At 45.3% G+C, this 20,055-nt stretch overlaps 1 protein-coding gene across 1 annotated transcript in view; it reads right to left on the bottom strand.

The window, feature by feature from the left end:
- Positions 1 to 20,055, bottom strand: part of CLVS1 (clavesin 1) — a 107,230-nt gene that overhangs the window by 6,218 nt on the left and 80,957 nt on the right. Inside the window, exons 4-5 of the mRNA XM_068671969.1 lie at positions 14,313 to 14,423; positions 12,989 to 13,224 (exon numbers count right to left, since the gene is read on the bottom strand). Of these exons, the coding sequence (XP_068528070.1) occupies positions 12,989 to 13,224; positions 14,313 to 14,423 (347 nt within the window). The remainder of the gene's footprint in view (positions 1 to 12,988; positions 13,225 to 14,312; positions 14,424 to 20,055) is intronic.

Here is a 20,055-nt window from a genome sequence, read left to right as displayed (position 1 = left end):
TGAGCCAGCGGGGAAGAAGACCAGCCTGGCTCAACAGAGAATTGTGGCTTGAGCTTAGGAGAAAAAAGAGGGTTTATAATCTTTGGAAAATTGGGCAGGCCACTAAGGAGGACTATAAGGATGTAGCGAGGCTGTGCAGGGACAAGATTAGGAAGGCCAAAGCTCGTCTGGAGCTCAATCTGGCTACTGCCGTTAAAGATAATAAAAAACGCTTTTATAAATACATCAACACAAAAAGGAGGACTAGGGAGAATCTCCATCCTTTACTGGATGCAGGGGGAAACTTAGTTACAAGAGATGAGGAAAAGGCGGAGGTGCTCAATGCCTTCTTTGCCTCAGTCTTTAGCGGCAAAACCGGTTGCTCTCTGGATACCCAGTACCCAGAACTGGTGGAAGGGGACGGGGAGCAGGATGTGGCCCTCACCATCCACGAAGAACTGGTAGGTGACCTGCTACGGCACTTGGATGTCCACAAATCGATGGGGCCGGATGGGATCCACCCAAGGGTACTGAGAGAACTGGCAGATGAGCTGGCCAAGCCCCTATCCATCATTTATCAGCAGTCCTGGCTATCGGGGGAGGTCCCAGCTGACTGGCGACTAGCAAATGTGACGCCCATCTACAAGAAGGGCCGGAGGGCAGACCCGGGGAACTACAGGCCGGTCAGTTTGACCTCAGTACCAGGGAAGCTCATGGAGCAGATCCTCTTGGGAGTCATCATGCGGCACTTGGAGGGCAAGCAGGCGATCAGGCCCAGCCAGCATGGGTTTATGGAAGGCAGGTCCTGCTTGACGAACCTGATCTCCTTCTACGACAAAGTGACGCGCTGGGTGGACGAGGGAAAGGCTGTGGATGTGGTCTACCTTGACTTCAGCAAGGCTTTTGACACCGTCTCCCACAGCATTCTCCTCAAGAAACTGGCTGCTCTTGGCTTGGACTGGCGCACGCTTCGTTGGGTTAGAAACTGGCTGGATAGCCGGGCCCAAAGAGTTGTGGTGAATGGAGCCAAGTCCAGTTGGAGGCCAGTCACTAGTGGCGTCCCCCAGGGCTCGGTGCTGGGGCCGGTCCACTTTAACATCTTCATCAATGATCTGGACGAGGGCATTGAGTGCACCCTCAGTAAGTTTGCAGATGACACCAAGCTAGGTGCGTGTGTCGATCTGCTCGAGGGTAGGAAGGCTCTGCAGGAGGATCTGGATAGGCTGCACCGATGGGCTGAGGTCAACTGTATGATGTTCAACAAGGCCAAGTGCCGGGTCCTGCACCTGGGGCGCAATAACCCCAAGCAGAACTACAGGCTGGGAGAGGAATGGTTGGAGAGCTGCCAGGCAGAGAAGGACCTGGGAGTGATGGTGGACAGTCGGCTGAATATGAGCCAGCAGTGTGCTCTGGTGGCCAAGAAGGCCAACGGCATCCTGGCTTGTATCAGAAACACTGTGACCAGCAGGGCTAGGGAGGTGATCGTCCCCCTGTACTCGGCTCTGGTGAGGCCGCACCTCGAGTACTGTGTTCAGTTTTGGGCCCCTCGCTACAAGAAGGACATCGAGGTGCTTGAGCGGGTCCAAAGAAGGGCGACGAAGCTGGTGAGGGGCCTGGAGAGCAAGTCCTACGAGGAGCGGCTGAAGGAGCTGGGCTTGTTCAGCCTAGAGAAGAGGAGGCTCAGGGGTGACCTTATTGCTCTGTATAAGTACATTAAAGGAGGCTGTAGCGAGGTGGGGGTTGGCCTGTTCTCCCATGTGTCTGGTGACAGGACGAGGGGGAATGGGCTAAAGTTACGCCAGGGGAGTTTTAGGTTAGATGTTAGGAAGAGCTTCTTTACTGAAAGGGTTGTGAGGCATTGGAACGGGCTGCCCAGGGAGGTGGTGGAGTCACCATCCCTGGAAGTCTTCAAAAGACGTTTAGATGTAGAGCTTAGGGATATGGTTTAGTGGGGACTGTTAGTTTTAGGTCAGAGGTTGGACTCGATGATCTTGAGGTCTCTTCCAACCTAGAAAATTCTGTGATTCTGTGATTCTGTGAAAGACAGCATAGAGTCCCACTGTCTTAAGGCCTCATATAATTCATGTGTTATCTACATTCAAGCCCCTGTTCTGAAGCATTTTTGTCTGTTGACATCAGGTGGAACAGCTTCCATGATTTCTCAGGCAATGTTTCCTAAGTCTTGTAGCAACCTCACACTATATTAAGTTTAATTTTGTTTGAGTTTAAGTTTAAAGTTTAAACAAACTTTGTTTAAACAAACTTTGTTTAAGTTTGACCTGGGAGTGATGGTGGACAGTCGGCTGAATATGAGCCAGCAGTGTGCTCAGGTGGCCAAGAAGGCCAACAGCATCCTGGCTTGTATCAGAAACAGTGTGACCAGCAGGGCTAGGGAGGTGATCGTCCCCCTGTACTCGGCTCTGGTGAGGCCGCACCTCGAGTACTGTGTTCAGTTTTGGGCCCCTCGCTACAAGAAGGACATCGAGGTGCTTGAGCGGGTCCAAAGAAGGGCGACGAAGCTGGTGAGGGGCCTGGAGAGCAAGTCCTATGAGGAGCGGCTGAAGGAGCTGGGCTTGTTCAGCCTAGAGAAGAGGAGGCTCAGGGGTGACCTTATTGCTCTGTATAAGTACATTAAAGGAGGCTGTAGCGAGGTGGGGGTTGGCCTGTTCTCCCATGTGCCTGGTGACAGGACGAGGGGGAATGGGCTAAAGTTACGCCAGGGGAGTTTTAGGTTAGATGTTAGGAAGAATTTCTTTACTGAAAGGGTTGTTAGGCACTGGAACGGGCTGCCCAGGGAGGTGGTGGAGTCACCATCCCTGGAAGTCTTCAAAAGACGTTTAGATGTAGAACTTAGGGATATGGTTTAGTGGGTACTGTTAGTGTTAGGTTAGAGGTTGGACTCGATGATCTTGAGGTCTCTTCCAACCTAGAGATTCTGTGATTCTGTGATTCTGTAATACTCACCTGAAATGTGGCATGAGTGCTGCAACTTTAGAATTATAAATGAATATATCTGAATTGAAGACCTTTCGTCTTTCCTTCTTTCTGAACTAAATCTTCCCAACAACCAGCCTGGATAATGCTTGGGATCTGGTTGAGTTAAAATTTAACACAAGAAGACAACTGTTTGTATCACATAGACAAGAGTCCTGGCCTGGCAGACCCTCTGCCCATCTTTAGCACAATACATGCTGGAGACTTAGCTCCTGTAAAAATAGAACATAATTACCATGGATGGGGAACTAAGTCTGAGGTAATTAATCACCACAAATAATTAATTGCCACAAAATTTCCTAGCCCAGTTTCACAGCCTAGCTAGCCTTCCTTGGGAGAGAAAAATTGAAATGGAAGCAGAAACAAATTCTCACTTCTGAAGCATAGGTATCATCTGAGTGTGCTCCATTTAAAATGTCAATCAAAACCACCATGGTGTTTTTACTGTTCAGCAAGAATATTTGGAAGTCTGGAAAATCAACATTATCCAGCTGTTTTTCCAGCAGGTCAACCATATATTTTAAATGACAGCACTGCATGTTGGTATGTACCTCCATATCTAAGACAGCAGATGGCTTTATGCGTGTGGTCGTTTCAATGCAACTACCTCAAATTTTGTCAAAAAAAAAAAAAAAAAAAGCATAAAAAGACTGGATCAAGCTTTCTTGTTGCATTTTGTTTCAGAAGGCTCTTGTCAGAGTACAGATGGAGCGAATCAATTTGCAGCGATTGACGTCTGCTGGGTATTGCTTTTGTTTCCTATAAAAAATAAAATCCTAAAACCCTGCACTGAGCTAATAATAATTGTCAGTGCATCATTAGTTACTCACTGTAAAAGATAGCCTTCAGTTCTCTGAGCCCTCAAATTTTGTGCTTTCCATCACAGTAACACGGATGTGCTGCAGCCCACAGGAGCAAGGACATCCTACATTTGTGCTAGGCTTCGTTTGGAGGCTTTCATAGAGGAAGAAGGAGGGTGGCATTCTTTTTCCCCAAGTGCAGGAGGCTTCAAACTCAGCATGACATACTGCAGCTGATCAATCAGATCACGTTGTGTGAGTCTATTCATCTACCTCTCACCTCCCATCTGCTCACTTCCCTCTAATTCCCTTCCCATTTCACCAGCACCTCAGGGCTGTTCATCTCCCAATTATTCATTCCCTTTTCAGAACATAAGAAGGAGAAAACACTTAAAAAATAAAAAATCACACCTAAGAATTTTCATATTGACAATGTCTGAGGGGCATTTCTTTCTCTGCCTTCCTCCCTCCCCATCAGACTGCACAGGAGGGCCCAGCACCCCAGAGTACGCTTTGCAATGCACCTCAAGGACTTGTCTTCATTAGGTGGGAAAAATTAATTTTCCACACCATTACAGAAACAATGCAGGTGTGCAGACATGAAGGATTACAAAAGGTACTTTGTCAGCACTGAAAGCACTTAAAAATGAAATGCGTGGGGAAGGAAGACTTCTTGGAAGATGTTTGTGCTCCCACAGGTGGTACAGACTTAATCTTGCTCACAGCCCCATGCTTCACCCTCAAGACAACAAAGCCGGGAGTCAGTGTGTATCACATACCTTGGAATTAGGGGGCCACTCCTTGGTCTTTCTTCATTTATCAGTATGGAAGTGCCTGCTATAACCTAATCGTAAGCACTTCTGACTTCCTGTGTCAAGATCTTGCCCCAGCCACATGCTAAGTCCAGGGTAGGGAAAGGTGTGGGTAGGAGTTTGTCTTCTCCATCTCTTTTCTCTGCTACATGACCCTTTCTCACTTTTTCTGTTTGTTTGTTTTCCTCACATAAAAGGAGTCAGAACACTTGGTTGAGACATGAGCTCCTTATTCCTTAAGACCCCAAAGTACAACTTGTCACACACAGGAAAAGGTGGGCCTGGTAGTGAGGCCTAATAAAGACAACGGGACAGCAGCAGTCAGCACCAATTTGCAGCAGATTCAGCAAGAGCTGCCAAAAATACATGGAATATGATAGCCAAGCAAAAGAAATGTGACCACATAATGAAGAAAATTTGCTCCTCCCCCTTTATGAATATTACACACAAACCTCTCATGCTTTTCCGGTGCATCCCCAACCCCTTGCCTACAAAACATGCTTCCTCGCCCAACAGTTTCTAATGCTTTTACCCCCACCTCATGTTTCCACCTGACTTTTCCTCCCACGTCAGTGACCCCAGATGCCAGTATCCCAACCAGGTTTGCCACCAGATCTTAGTCTCTGCACTTCTGTGTGCCAGCACCATGGAGGACGCAGCGCTGAGAGCACCTACTCCCACCCAGGCCCTGCCTCTCAAGTTTCATGTCCATAGTGAGAACACCACTGCAGAATGAAAGTGGCCTTGCTGAGGTGCTTTTTAGGATGGAAAGCTGAGCACTGCAACAGAGGGAAAAGCCAAAATGTGGGCTGTGGGAGCAGCAGTCACTCAGCTGGGCGTGTAGGGGTAACGCAACCCTTTGTTGTGACCCTGCTCCAGGAGCGCGTACCGTGCTTTCTCAGAGAGCTCTGTCCTCACTCAGTGCTCAGGTAGACAGTGCAGAGCTAAGACGGCTATTTGTTTTGCTTTCTTCTAGAGGTTCAGTGTGTGGCTCTGTGACATATTTGCTTCCTATTATTCAAGCCCTGCTCTGAAGATAGACTTTGTTAATTACCTCCTGAGCTTTTCCATGGAGTTCATCAACACAGCACTTGTGTGCCTCTTAAATGCTAATTCGTTTACTGCCATAGCACTGCAGTAAGGATTCTTTTAGTTTCCATTTTGCATGTGGAGGGCTTAAATGAGTGAGATCAGGGTCGATGCGTTCTTCTAACACAGGGCACCTGTTTCCCAGTGCTGGCAGTCTGGTTTTCCAGAGCATTTTAAGTGTCCAAAACACACATCTCATTGACTGCAGTTGCAGGTTAGCACCAAGTACTTCTGGAAATTAGACCCCCAAGTCTATAGCTTGGCAGACTGGAAATCAGCAGTGTGTAATCTCACCATCTGTGCAAGGTTTGGTTTAAACAACTTGCCAAGCCGATGCAGGGGTTTGTGGAGAGTGAGTGAACAGCACTCACTGATCCAGGACTGTGCCAAAGGACCACTACTGGTCTTGGGAGGCCCCTCCCTGCGCATCCCTATTTTCTTGCCCACCATGGATGCTTCCAAATCTGGCTGCCTCCAGTCCTCTATGCCTGCCTCATCTTTCAGTCTGCCATCCCTGTGACCCCAGTTCTCAGCTGGGTTCACTGCTGAATCTTCATCTCTTGAGTTCTGCTGCCAGCAGCAGGGATGATGCAGCCTTGCAAAAACAGGGTGCAGCCTGCTGACGCCCAGCTGCATGTCTTGCTGCAGACAAAGTTGTGATTGCAAGCAAAGATTGTAATTATAAAAGCCCTCTGTACCCCCTGGCCTGGACATGAGATGCACATTGTGGGCATTGAACCATCAACCCAAGCTGAATAAGTTTATTTATTCTGGGAGGCCAGGCTAAAGCATGAGGCAATCCTTGGGGTCATTAAGTGCTGAAATTAAATACGTTTCTACAGAGCATGTGTGAATTGCTTTTTCAAAGGCTTGTAACTTAGCCAGATGTAGGTGGATTTTCACAGGGCAGCAAAAGATATAAGCAGTGTAAAACCATTTGTTTTATTAAGTGTCGTGTCTCTAATCTAAACTACTAAACTTTAGGTAAATTTATAGCCAGCTGAAGGCATAATTTACAGTGCAATATTTTAGGCAGCCTGAACACCAGTGGTTCTGCTGTTCCCACCTCCAGCCTGTGTTTGCCCACCCTTATACTTATCAGTGGCAACTGAGTGCTGCAAACAGATGAAAACCAAATTGTTGATGCCCTTGGGGTACAGCTGATTGCCTGCCCTGTCCCAGGGAGTGCCCAGTACCTGTCTCTCATTAGCTGTGGCTTCACCATTCTGACCTGCTCAGCCTCTGTCACTCCTGGCTCATGGTGGTGTTTGGCACCGTTGCTCCTGCAGCTTCCTATGGCCAGCTAACATCCCACATCCACCAGCTCCCTTCCACTTCTTTCTGATGCATTAGCTGAAATCTGGGCAAAAGCTATAAAGCTGTTCAGCAGCTAATAATCTATGTTGCTAGATAGTGCATACGTTATGCGATACACATGTCCCTGGGACACCTGCTTTACTATTAAGACATGACTCATTCATAATCTGCCCGTGGAGGAAGCATTTCCATAAAAGCATGCAGAATTTCTCTGTTGTTTGAAATAATTCATACTAAAACAGTGAATATAGATCTTGCACCATAGTTCTTGTATATTGTAAGCAAAGGTACTTGAACTGAAATCTTACATGGAGAATTTCCCTTTTTCCCCAGCAAACATGGAGCAGTCTGTCTCATCTACAAGCAGAGCAACCCAGGTGCCATCCATGGGCAGTGAGAAGCTTTCACACATTTTCATATGGATTTTTATTTGCTGGTATTTTACTGCTTCTGCAGTAAATTGGCGCTGACTGTGAACCGGCATAAACCATGACCCATAAAAGGAGAAACATATGGTGAAGGCACATTAAGGTCACACCAAGGATAACAACTAGAAAGGTCTGCCTTGCACAGCCCAGCTGGGCATACGGAGGAACCCTGTCTGAATAAATAAAAACCTTACATAAGTCACCCCCATAGATGGCCCCTTTTGGATCTAAAAATGTTCCAGCCAGCATTAGTGCGTACCAGTGGTGGGACCCCTCTTCCTGGGAGCAGGGTCCTGGTTCTAAGAATGAACAATTAGTATCAGCCAAAAGATTATTTGAAAATCAGTCCTTTTGAACCCCTCCCCCCAGTACATCAGGAGACAATAACAACAAACCTTAATCTGTACTTTAAAATCCTTTCACTCTAATCTAGGGCATAAAAATCCACAACGTTGTGGGGTAGAGCAATCTAAAAAAGTTGTTTTAGAGCAATCTAAAAAGTTGTTTGAGCTGCATTTTGAAAATGCCTGTTACAGGGTCTTTTGATGAACCACAAGGCACTTCACTGAATCTGTAGGTTCTCAAGTTTCTACTTCATGGCAGGAAAAGTTAACAGTGCCTTGAAGCATAAATCATATAAATAATCATATATTTAATAATTAGTGTGCTTGGTTCTTGAGAAGTTTTACTCTATGTCTCAATTTCCTTAGTCTCTACTGAGCTTGACTTGGTAAGCGTAATGTTCTTGCAGTCCAAGCTATCCTAAAAATAATTGTTAACTCCAAATTTGATTAAATATATCCTTAATTAAACTTGGATCAAATAGATTTGATTAAGCAGCACAGGTTGTTTGTTTGGAATATATGGGTAGCTGTTAGGTGAGATTTCCTTTCTCTGCAGGGCAATTTTAAATTGCACTAGGATTTCAGACCTGTTTGCACTGGCAGCAAATTAAAAGGGAGCACTCTTTGGATACCTGGGGGAACAAAGCAGGGACAGTCAGGTCCCAGACTGTGCTTGGTGACTGTGTGTGGAACAAGAAAAGGCAGAGCACGGTCTCCATCTCTGGGACCTAAAATTAAGTTCAGGGATCAAAAAGTGACCCAGATGCAGCTGAAGAGAGGCAAACCTTGCACAGAAAAGAAAGGGAAGCAACATGCTGCTGCAGGTTCCTTTCTTCTGCAGAACCCAGCTGTATCAGCAGGGTAACACTTGGGAAAAAAAGGAAATTCTTCAAAAAATTGAGTTCTTTAATATCACCCCCAGTCACTAAATCAATCTCTGCAATTGGGAATGCACGCTCACTGTGGTTAGGTGCCCACGTAGATAGAGGCATGCTTTTCCCACTTGGGCTGGCCAAAAGGATATGACCTATTGGCAAAGTGATATGTTGAGAGGTCTTTACATCCTTAACTGTTAGCCTTAACCACCCACACTAACTATCCATTAGGCTGCTCACACAGATAAAACCTCCAGCTGTTCCTCAAACCAACAGCTCATCAACAGAAGCCAGCATGGGCACTGCAGACAAATGCTCTGCTTTGGTGTTAGCTCCCTGTTGACTACATGAGCTCAAGGCTCCTTTCTGACCATCAGGGCTCACATGAGGTGTGGCCACAGCTGGAAGGGAGGTGATTTTTTTCCCCAATCTCTGAATTTTCACACCGTTTACATTGCTCTCAAACCCCATGCTAGTTGGTGGCAGGCTCACTGTGTGGATACAGAGATGGTCCAAGGCAAAGAAGTGTCTGTTGCCATTGCTGCTCCCGTGATTGTGAAAGGGTTGTGGCAGAGCTCTGTCTGAACTGATTTTGCTACTACTGTACTAATACTAGTTTGCACATTCATTACTTTGCCCATTTCAAACTAAAACTTCATTGAGCTGAATCTTAACAAACTGATATATTCTGAATGGATTTTGTTATTTTTGCCTTTTTTTTTTTTTCTTTCCCTGGCCATTAAGATTCATTATCTGGAGTCATCAACTGCTTTTTTTTTTTTTTTTTTTTCCTATCTGCTCATACTGTACTAGGATTCTGGGACTTTTCTCAGGGTGTGAGATAATTTCTGCAGATGGGAGTGCGTTTTCCACCGTTTTGATTTTTCCCCAGTGGAGCTTCATGTTCAGAGCTTTCCCACTGGTGGGAAAAAAATGACAATTGCACTGGTTTTGATTAAAGATTTTCCATATTACAAAAACTTCTCAAACCACACAATTTTCAAGACCATGTTGCTAGCTAGAGTCAGTAGCAGTTTTTTTTTTCTAGGAGGTTCTTCAGGGCTTTCCCTGTCTACAAAGACTCCATTCTCTGAAGCAATGAAAGACTTTTTTAAGAACAAATCTTGTGCAATTTTGAGTCACAGGGAGAAAATACACTTGCCTGTGGTTTGAGAGAAAGTATCATTCCCATCTCATTGCTGTTAAAAGGAGCAGACACTGGACACTAATGAGACTTTTAGGGGGCAAATCCAGTCTCCTGTGACCTCTGGTAAACACTTCACATGAGATCTTTAGCTCATGCATTAGCTATGTTGTCATATCACAGGTTCAGAGTTTCATTAACTCACTTCTGTGAAGGCAAGCAAACCCCCTCCTCTAATTTCCAGCCAAAGCGTACTTGGTCATCTTATTCTCACTTGATCTTATGCCTAAATTGTCCTCGCCTTTCAGTAGCTGTTCTCTCTTGCCAGTTTTTGTTCCCTCCTGTATTTGTACATGCACAGGCATGTATGTACCTGCTCCAGTCCTATTGCCTCTTACTGCTGCTTGGTGCTGTGTGTTCTCCTTGTCTGCATGTTGATAGACTTTATTTTAGCTTTCAGGTCATAAATTCAGGTTGGTATCACTTACATCTAGAAAAATGCTCCTTTTTGCCCCACACTGCATTCGTTTTCTGGTTCAGAATTAAATAGCTACTAAGTATTTCACTCAGTTCTCTGCTTCTATTTCTGGGAATTTGTCTTCTAGATCTCTAATTTCTACGTTGAGTTTTCAGCATCTCTGAAACTAGAGTTGCTAGGCACTGTATTTGGAGTAGATTGTGCTGGAATAGGAATAACTACTCCCCATGCCATCCCATGCAGCTAGCTGCTGGGCTCTTGGAGGGCTTCCTCAGGTGAAACATCTCCATTGATATCTGGGACATCAGACAAAAGACCCTTAGTTGTTCAATAAGGCTTGTCATCCTAAAGTTACAGAAAACCAAGAAGGCTCAGTCTTCATATACTTACCCCTTTTGGAGGAACATGGATGCTAAAGAAAGGGTCAGCCTCTTTTTTGTTGTTGTTAAACCCAACATTTCAGTACAGAAATGCTTGCAAAATTACCATTTTTACTCAAGAGCTTAAAGATTTATATGGTGCATGTGAAGGAGGGGAAAGAATTTTAATGGAAGTGTGAAATTGCTTTAATAAGGGAAAAACTGATAGGGCAATTGAGGGGGAATTATGTTTGAGATGAAGACTAATGTTAGGAGACCACCTATGGCTCATGTAAAGCTCCCAGGAATCTCAGCCATAGCCCAAGACTCTCATTCTGTTAAAGCGGTGTGAACCTAAAGAGCCAGGGGGGATGTATATAGAAAAGTAACGCTGGTAGAAGTCTGCAGACCTGTTACCAGGCCTTTGATATCAATCTGATCTAATAAATCTAATAAAGCATGCAATTATGCTTCTTTAGTGTAAGCTTTTACCTTAAGTTAGGCCAAAAAGTAATTTCAGGGGAAGAAGAATTGAGGCAAATACTCATAGGAGGAAATCCATAGAAGTAGTGAACTTTTCACCTCTAACAGCTAGAAATGACCATGGGGTAGAAGATCAGATGGTTCACTTAACTGCCGAGTAACGAAATTAGGCTAAAAGTTAGATCTAGTCTGCCCAGAGGCAACATGACAAATTAGATTCATCCACTCACCATATTTGTATTAATGCACTTTTGTATCGTGAACAGATTATAAGAGAAGGCTTTGCCCCAAGGCAGGGTTTTCTGGCACCGCACTCATTTTCAAGCTGAGGTTCTCCCCTGAGGGCACCACGAGACCCTCACTTCTTAGCAGCTTAGGATCTGATCCTCAGCAAAGATTTACCACTAACCTGTGAACAGCTCTTAGCACTTTAAAGCTTAAATAATTATAATAATGCTAATAACAGATTTATTTCTGTAAGGTTACAAGAACTGTAAAATCTTGTGATATATTTTAATAGTAGTGTAATATTTAGTTAGCATCTTTCTAAAGTCATATAGTGTGCGTTCCATTGCTAATATTTTCAAAAAAAAAAAAAAAAGTATGTCAATACTTTCAAAAAATAAATAAATAGTTGTTTAAAAATGAATTCTCAGTGACATGCTCTGTAAACCCATACTGGGTCCCAGTCCTGGCTGGGAGTCTGAAGGGAGACCTGTGGACTGGCCACCCCTCTTCATGATGTGGCTGCAGTCCTGTAAAAGGGTTGTACCCCAGGAGAGGTGGGACACACAGCACTTCATGTCCATTCCTAAATGTGAGGTTTTTTCCACATGAGACTTCACGTTGCAGCTGCAGCGGCGTGGCATCCCTCTAACCTGGGAGGGAGCTGCGCATCGCGAACTCGTTGCTTTTCCCTCTGACGATGAAAGACTTTTAAAATTAATTGCATGACATTCTGGCTTGTCTGTGTTGTCAGCTTTGATTTTGCTGTGACAAAATGATGGCCGCTGCCTGTCACAGGGAGTGACACCCCATCTGTGAGCACCGCACTCATCAAGTGGCAGCAGCGAGTTAAAGCCTGGCTGCGATCTGCATTGAAAGCAGTTTCACGGAGCACCGCGTGGAGGGAGAGGCAACTGTGGACGTTGTCCTCTTGCAGAGGAGCCCGGCCATCGGCCATCGCTTGCTCCTTCCCAGGGGACAGCTGGTGGCAGCCCTGCTGTGGCACTCTCGCGGCCACAAGCCCCAGCGATCTTCACCGGGCAGCCAACGCTGCTCACCCCGTCACTGCAATTAGCACAAATTACCCGGGGCTGTATTTTCCAGAGCTGCCATGTTGAGCATTCAGCGCACACCCACCAGATCTAAAAGCAGCGATGTTAAAAGAGCAGCCTCGCTGCGCCGGCAGGGCTGGAGGGGGAAGGTGGGAGCAGGAACAGCAGCACGAGTCGAGCCCGGCTTTCCTTTAGAGGGCAGTGGTGCTCATTGTACAAGGACTGCATTTACAAGGAGGCGAAATGTTACCAGCCGGGGTCAGCGGGCACCGAAGCAACAGCAACTCGCAGAAAACGGCACCGAAGTGCCAACGAAGGAGAGCGTTTTGCTGTGATACACTCCGTGGACTGCTCTGCGCAGGGGCTCATTAGTTTCCCCTTGTTTTTGTTCAAACTAATCAGCAATCAGACAAGTAATTACGGTTCCACAGAGAGGCTTCCTTTCTCCTGCCACGTCAAGAGCTCAGCCCAGGGTGAAGCGCTCCCGACTGTCAATATTTGCCAATTCACCTGCAGCCCCTTTCTGAGCCAGATGAGCCCTTCCTGCCCGATTTACACCCAACCTCTAAGGCAAGCCAAAACCCAAGCAATTTTCGAAGCTGCACTAACCTTTTCATGGGTTTGGGTGAGGCCTCCCGCTCCAGGTTGGAGGACGTGTGCTTCACGTGCATGGCGTTGTAGGAAGTGTGGGTGTACTCGTTCTCGTCACTGTAGTCGGGGCCCAGCAGCGTTCGAGCCCACGTCCCCATGTCGTATGGGGGAAGGGTCCCCCCAAATTCAGAGGGCAGGCATTCAGGGTGTATTAGCTGGTGAAGGCTGTTCAGGTTGTTGCCATGAAGAAAGATCTTGAAGAAATAAAAATAAAGTTCAGAGTTATCATCTCTTTCTTGCTTCAGTAAGTACGGTGATAACGGCACTAGTGAAACATGGGGTGTCATTACTTGACACCACAGTTTCAGGCAGGGGCTTCTGGAGCACCCAGTGCTCATTGGGAGGAGAGGGATCAGCTTTTGTACATGTAGCCAAAGAGTTAGGCTGACACCATAAACACTTGTGAAAAGCCTGATTTGAATGCTTTTGGAACAGCACCGTCATTTTCTTAAGTACCGGAGTGGGGAAAGTGCAAGTTGGGAATAATAACCACCTATTGTTACCATGAGAGGAGAGAACCTTGTACAAAAGCAGTGGGAAGAACACAGTGATAGCGGGGCTTACTGAAAGAAAATGTGAAGAATAGGTCCTCAGCTTTTGAGGGGTGGCCCAGCCCTGCACCCGGGGACTGATGTTTCACAGCGTGAGGCCACTTTGTGCTGCTTTAGCAACATGGGGCTCTCTGATCCCTCTTTGCTTTCTGACTGGCACTACCCATATCCTCTGTCAGACAAAACCCAGGGCAGAGAATAGGACCCTCTGAGAGACAATCCAGTGGTGGTTTCATGAGCTTCATGGACAAAAAGGTAATGTGACTGCAGGACAACAGTTCATATGGGTTTCAGTGGGGAAGACCTGCTTTTTCTGCAGCTTGAGTAAACAGGCTACAGGCAGGGACATTTTTGGTGCAAATAAGTGAGTTAGCATCATGTGAGAGAAGTCAAATTGCTAAAAAAGCAAAATGGGAATGTTTACTCCCACAAAAAGTGTTAAAGTGTTGAGCAGAACTTTCCCCCTCTGCAGATGGCTCTAGCCAGGCCTGATAATCCCTCTATCTCACCTCTATCCCTGAGCATGTCCCCTTAGAAAGGATCTACGCTTTGTTAGTGATAACAACTCTTTGGTCTCTTGTTATCGATCCAACCCAGATCATTGAAAACTGTAAGTCTTGGTAACAGCTGCCGTTCTTTGCTGCCATATGAAAAATGCAGAGGAAAAGCAGGGGACTGCTCCTTTCCTCTGGACCTCCAGCCTCCCACCTCCACCAGCCCCTTCTAATTACCCTTTTCCTTGTCTTGTCTTTGAGGAATGGTTTGATTAGCGTGTACAGGGCATGGATGTACCAGGGCTGGTTGACAAAATGGACTCCTCCAAAGCGGGCAGGAAAGCTGTCCTACAGAAAGAAAGAAACGGAAGCCAGTTAATAGATGCAGTGCTTTAGCCAGGCAGTCAATAGGATGAAAGTCAGAGGAAGAAGTCTGTCTCTCTCCATCTGCAACAGCAACTGAGTGCTGGGCTTGCTGGGAGGGGGCAGGAGGGAGATGGGAAGAGGAAGAAGCCCAGAAACATTTGCATCAGTTTCTGCTCTTAGCAGACAGTCCCTTCTCCCTTCCACGCGCTACCGCATCAATTGCTGATGATTTAAAGCAGGCTCTCCAGACGCTTTGCCTGAACGCTTTTTTCACTCCATCAGGGCATCCATCCGACTTTGCTGGGATGGGAAGCGAGGCTGGGCTGATGAGCGCGGCTCCCTCGAGGGGGAAGCTTTCTAATTTCTCATTGTGGTGTGCAAGGCGAGCCCCCGGTTCCCACGCACAGTGCCGCACGCAGCTCACCTCTTCACCCTGCTGCCTCCCTGCCTCCCTCCTGCTAAAATCATCATTACAATGGCTGACCTTTCGGGGTGAGCGCACAGCGTACTCCAGGGAGGAGGATGGGTGGGAAAGGCTGATAAGTGGAGGTGTAGCGGGAGCGCACCACGACGGCTCCATGGAAACTGGCAGAGCCGAGCGCTGGCTGCGAGGCTGTGCACAAACCCCCTCTTGCATTAAGATGCAGGTGGCGTCCTGCCGGGGAGGTGTTTGCAGAAGCAGCTCGGGCGGCGTGGCACGCTTAATAGAAGAGGAGGTTGCTGGCGCGCCTTGAAAGGTTGCCGCGTATTGCGACAGGCATTTTGTATCCATGCTCTCATCTAGCAAATGTCAGTCAGGGGAGAGCCTGGGGTCTTTGACTTGCATGAACAGCGGGACGGATGTCTGCTGCTCCTGTGTGCAAGCACGCTTCCAGAGAAAGGAGAGGTGCCTGGCTCTGCCTGGCGAAGAGAGGCCCTAACAGGGCCTTCCTCCTCCTGCTTGTGCTCCTAACCCCCACAGCTCAGCAGAGACAGGAAGAGCACAACCAGGTCTCTTCCTGCAGGGCTTTGACTTCAGGCAGGTTCATTCCCCCACAATTAGTGCTGGGTGTCCCAGGGCTTTCTCTCAGCTTTATCTGGAGCATCAGAGACAGCACAGCTGGTGGGGGTATGGGGTGGATTTGTGACACAATATGGAAAATCCCCTTATACACCTGCTCAGTGTAGATTCTGCGCAGCTTCAAGGTCAAATTATTTCACCAGTTTAGCACTCTGTAGTCACCCTACCATTTCCTGCCTATCATCCATAGTAGATACAAAGGACTATTTGTATTCTTCGGGCACTGGCCATGGATTGCCCTAGAAGTCATACCAAAACATATCTTATTAATGTTTGTGAGGGACCACATGCATCAAGTGATACTCTTTTCTTTAGCAATACAGAAGTATAAACCTCGTACACCTCACATGAGTCAGTTTAGCTGAGATCATTACAAATCTCGATACTGGATTCGATGTGCAAAGCCAGTGGGTAGACAGGCCAGAACACAGGAGCCATCTCAAGGAGAACACATATTCCTTGGAGGTGTTCATTCACTGTGAAGATGACTGTATTTCCATGCTGCTGGGATAATAGACAAAATTTTGCGATGTAGCTCTGACTGATCTACTGGATCGCTGCAGGTTGCAGTGACTTCAGCAGGGCTGTCCTGAGAAACAGCAGTGGAGAATCAGGCCTTTATTCTGAGCCCACCTAGTAAAAGCATCGGCCTTCAGACATGTGAAGTGAAGCCAAAAGGAGCTTACTACCCCATGATAACCCAAAAGTGATTTAGACAAGACCAGAGACAAAAATTTCTGTTTCATGCAAAATTCACATAATCAGTTGCTTTCCTCCCACACAGGAATGAAAATCTGAAGATCTGAAACTTTTCATAGAATACTTTTAACAGGAAAAAAAAAAAAAAAAAAAAAAAAAAAAAAGCAATATCAGGATGTTCTCTTTATATTATTATTATCTTTCTATATTTGTCAAAGCAGCTGCCATCCCACAAGCCATAGCCCTAAAGGAATTCTTGGACTCATTGGCTCTTTGGGACTGACTTGCCACAGCAGTCCAAGTTGCACTATAACTGTACAGGTTGATGTAGTAGTCATATAGGTCAATAAGAGAGTGAAGTAAGGCACACTAAAGAAGTACGAGATAGGAGGCACGGGAATGACTTTAAGACACAGAGAATTATATTGACTTGAAAAAAAAAAAGAAAAGTTGTTTTTCGTTCTCATTAGAGTATACAGATTATATCAATCACAATCTTCAGTGAGAAATGTCAGGCTTAACGTCCAAAAGGAAACACTGGGAAACACTTTTCTTTCTTTTTTTTTTTTTTTTTTTTTACAAATATGTTTACCAGCCTTAATGATACCACCTTACCCAAAAAGGTCTGAATGTTGGCATGCTGAGAATTAAGCAACCAGCTGGAGTTTTGAATTGGCAGACTGCCTCTGGAAAGGGTTGAATAAAGAGGAGAATGTACTGTCCTACACAGAAAATGAATTTTATGTCCACCCCACATAGACTGTCAAGTCCATAAACTAGGTTCTGTCTGGCACATCAGCAGATAGACTTACAGGAAGGTCTCACATAACATTATTGTTGCATTATTTTAAGGCAGCGGCTGTCTTTTCATTCTAATGATACACCAAAGAATACACAAAGATCTTTGAAAAGACAGTGTGATTATCAAGAAATAATAATAATAATAAAAACATTTTTTGTGTGTTTAACTTTCTGCTATTTTTGTTCCTTGCACTGTTAAGCACAATAAGCTCAATTTGACTTTTATCTCTCAGTCCACCTGCATTTGTAAGGCTGTCAATTAGAAGACAAAAACATACATTTTTTTAAAAACCGAAGAAATTTGATATGGGAATCATCCAGACAGTTTGGAGCTGCAGCATTCCAATTTTGCAGAAGTCCCTAATTAGCGCAGAGCTGTCTTGGAAAGAAAAGCTCTCGTCTGGAGGTCTGTCTTGTGCAGCTCTAGGAAGATGTATGAGACCTTTCCCACACCCCACTTAGTGTCTCTGCTGCTTTCCCTGGGGCTAGGTGAAAGTAGCTGAAATTGATTTTCTGCTGGAGAGCTTTTGCTTTTAGGAATTCTCTTTTGATTTCTCCTGTCTCGTGATTCCTTGGGAAGGTGTATTTTATAATGAGGTGTATTTTCTGGAGCCTACTGTGAAAAGGACCCTGGGATCACGGAGCCTTTTCTTAACCCAATTCCTTGTTAAAAATACCCAATTGTGAAGATATATTTACATGTTATGCCAAAGATATAAATAAAATATGGCATGCTGGAACAAGCCTAATGATTTGTGTAGACTACTGCCATTTTATCTGAAAACCAGGCTGGACATAACTTCATGTCACTCAGAGATGCAATTACAGTGTGAATAAACACATCCAGCCCAGTGGTAATCTGGCTAGCTTGCTACTAAGCAGTAGCAGGTAAGAAACAGTAAAAGGACAGCAGATACTTACTTGGGCAGCTAGCTCACCCCAGAGTCAAACCAGGTCTTCTTCATTTCATTGGGACCCAAAGTCAACTAAAACAAGGAATACATCTGACCTTGCAGAAGTGACACCTTTCCTAAATAACACGGGCAAACCTAGAGAGACAAAATTGTCCCGGCACAGGGGTTTTAATTGTTCCCATTGATCAAATGAAACTGGTGCTTTAGGTAGGACTTATTTGCCTTATTTGCCTTTTTTAAAACAAACATACAAACAAACAAAAAGCAACCTCCTTTCAGTGATTTCCTTCCACATCATCCCCAAAGAAGAGAAAGTGGTTAACACTTGAGTGCTAGAGCTGACCTGCCACAGACAACCAAACATCCATACAAGCTTCAATACATCTTTTGTTTAAGGTTGGAAAAGTGTCTCCAAGCTTGCAGAACAGAAGAAAATGTGGAGATCATTGATTCTCTTTTCGTCTCAGACCTCCTGTGCTAGGAAATTTCTGAACTGAAATGAGTCTAAGACTGAAAATCTTCTGTACAAAATGTTCTGCTAAATAGCTTGGGAGTGATAGCTATGAGGTGAACGAAAGACAATTTTTTACTATTTAAGCCTGTTCTTGCCTTCATGACATCTATTTCTTTTGGCAGGAGTACACATCAGAAATCTTTTACTGCTTTGTTGTTCTGAACTGCTTGACTCGGAAAGCTAAAAATCAAGATGATCTTCTAATCTCATTACACCAAAGTGTGGCAGAGGAGTAAAACAGTCTTTGGAATATCAAAATTAGGAATAAATATAGCCTGATACAAATCCAGCTAATCTTTTCAAACTGTGTGAATTGTCTCCATAGACCAATGACCTAAGCTCAAAAAAACAAGTTATAGCATATTTCAAGCTTTGGAACATTTGAATTTTGTGACACAAATGTTTTTAAGCTGCTTTCATAGCCTCAACCCTTTGCAATCAGATAAGCAAACACACGTCTTGCCATCCAAATGCATTTCTTTAATCTAGACCAGACTCACCAGTTTAATGCAAATCAAAATATAATCCCCTTTGAATGAAAATAGTTTCTTTTAGATTCAGGCAGATTTCAATCATAAACAAAACTGTTTAAACTGAAAGGTCATTCAAACTGAGGCTAAAAACAGCATCCTCATGCCTGTGTGCTTACATAATCAGTCCCTGCAGTGGATTAAAGCTTCCACAGACCATATTAATAGTTCTGGAAGATTTTATTAATAGTTCAGTGATAGTTTCTCCCCAGAGAATTTCTGTGAGTGGATGATTTTAATGGACTGGCACAATAAAGAGGGAAGACTTTCAGCTCTCCAACCCTGGGTCCAAATCTAGCCTCGGAAACAGTGGTGGTGATGGAAAGTTGTTGTTCTCTGATTTTATAACTTTGCCAGGTATTGGATGGGCTGTGTCTATTAAAAAGATCTTCCTGAGCATGTCTGAATGAGTGCCCAGTAATACCCTTGGTGCGAACAGAGCAGGTTGTCTTACAGTGCAGGTTAGGAGAGAAGGCAGAGAGCCACCCCAATCACTACAGCTTCAGTTTCTAATTTTAATACAACACCTAGGAGCCGAGTATTTAGCTGGGGACACACAGGGCAGGAGGGGTGGGAGGGGCTGGGGACGGCAGGGACCTGGGGCTGGGGACAGCAGGGATCTGGAGCTGGGCTGCTCCCATCCCTCTTGAGCATCCCCAGGGCTGCAGGAGCGAGCGTGGCTCTGCTCAGAGACCAGGCACGTTTCACACCTCCATCCGGACAAGTTGCTCTTCCTTTCGTTATCTCTTTTTGCTCCCCTGTGTTTTCGAAGAGACAGGAATGCAAAATTAATGTTGCCAGTGGCAATAATTGCAAACTCGTTTGCTTCTACCTTGGCATGCCCTCAGAGTACACAGGGCTTGGAAATTGCTGCAGAGGAGGGAAAAAAAAAAAAAAAAAAGAAAAACAGCAACAACAACAAAAGACCCTATATGCCCTATATTAGTCCTAGCAATAGGGCAGTTTTGACCTGCCAGACTATGACTGCAAAAGGGATTCTTGCAATCAGGAAGAACTCATTGATTTCGTGAAGGAGTGACAGTAACTGCTCAGACCAAAATGATCTCTTTAAAACATACAGTGGCAAAAGACTGGA

This window comes from Anas acuta, chromosome 2 (genome assembly GCF_963932015.1).
Source record: "Anas acuta chromosome 2, bAnaAcu1.1, whole genome shotgun sequence".
In the NCBI taxonomy this organism is placed as follows: Eukaryota; Metazoa; Chordata; class Aves; order Anseriformes; family Anatidae; genus Anas; species Anas acuta.
The sequence above is the reverse complement of the archived record's forward strand: the minus strand, read 5'-3'. Positions and strand labels throughout refer to the sequence as shown.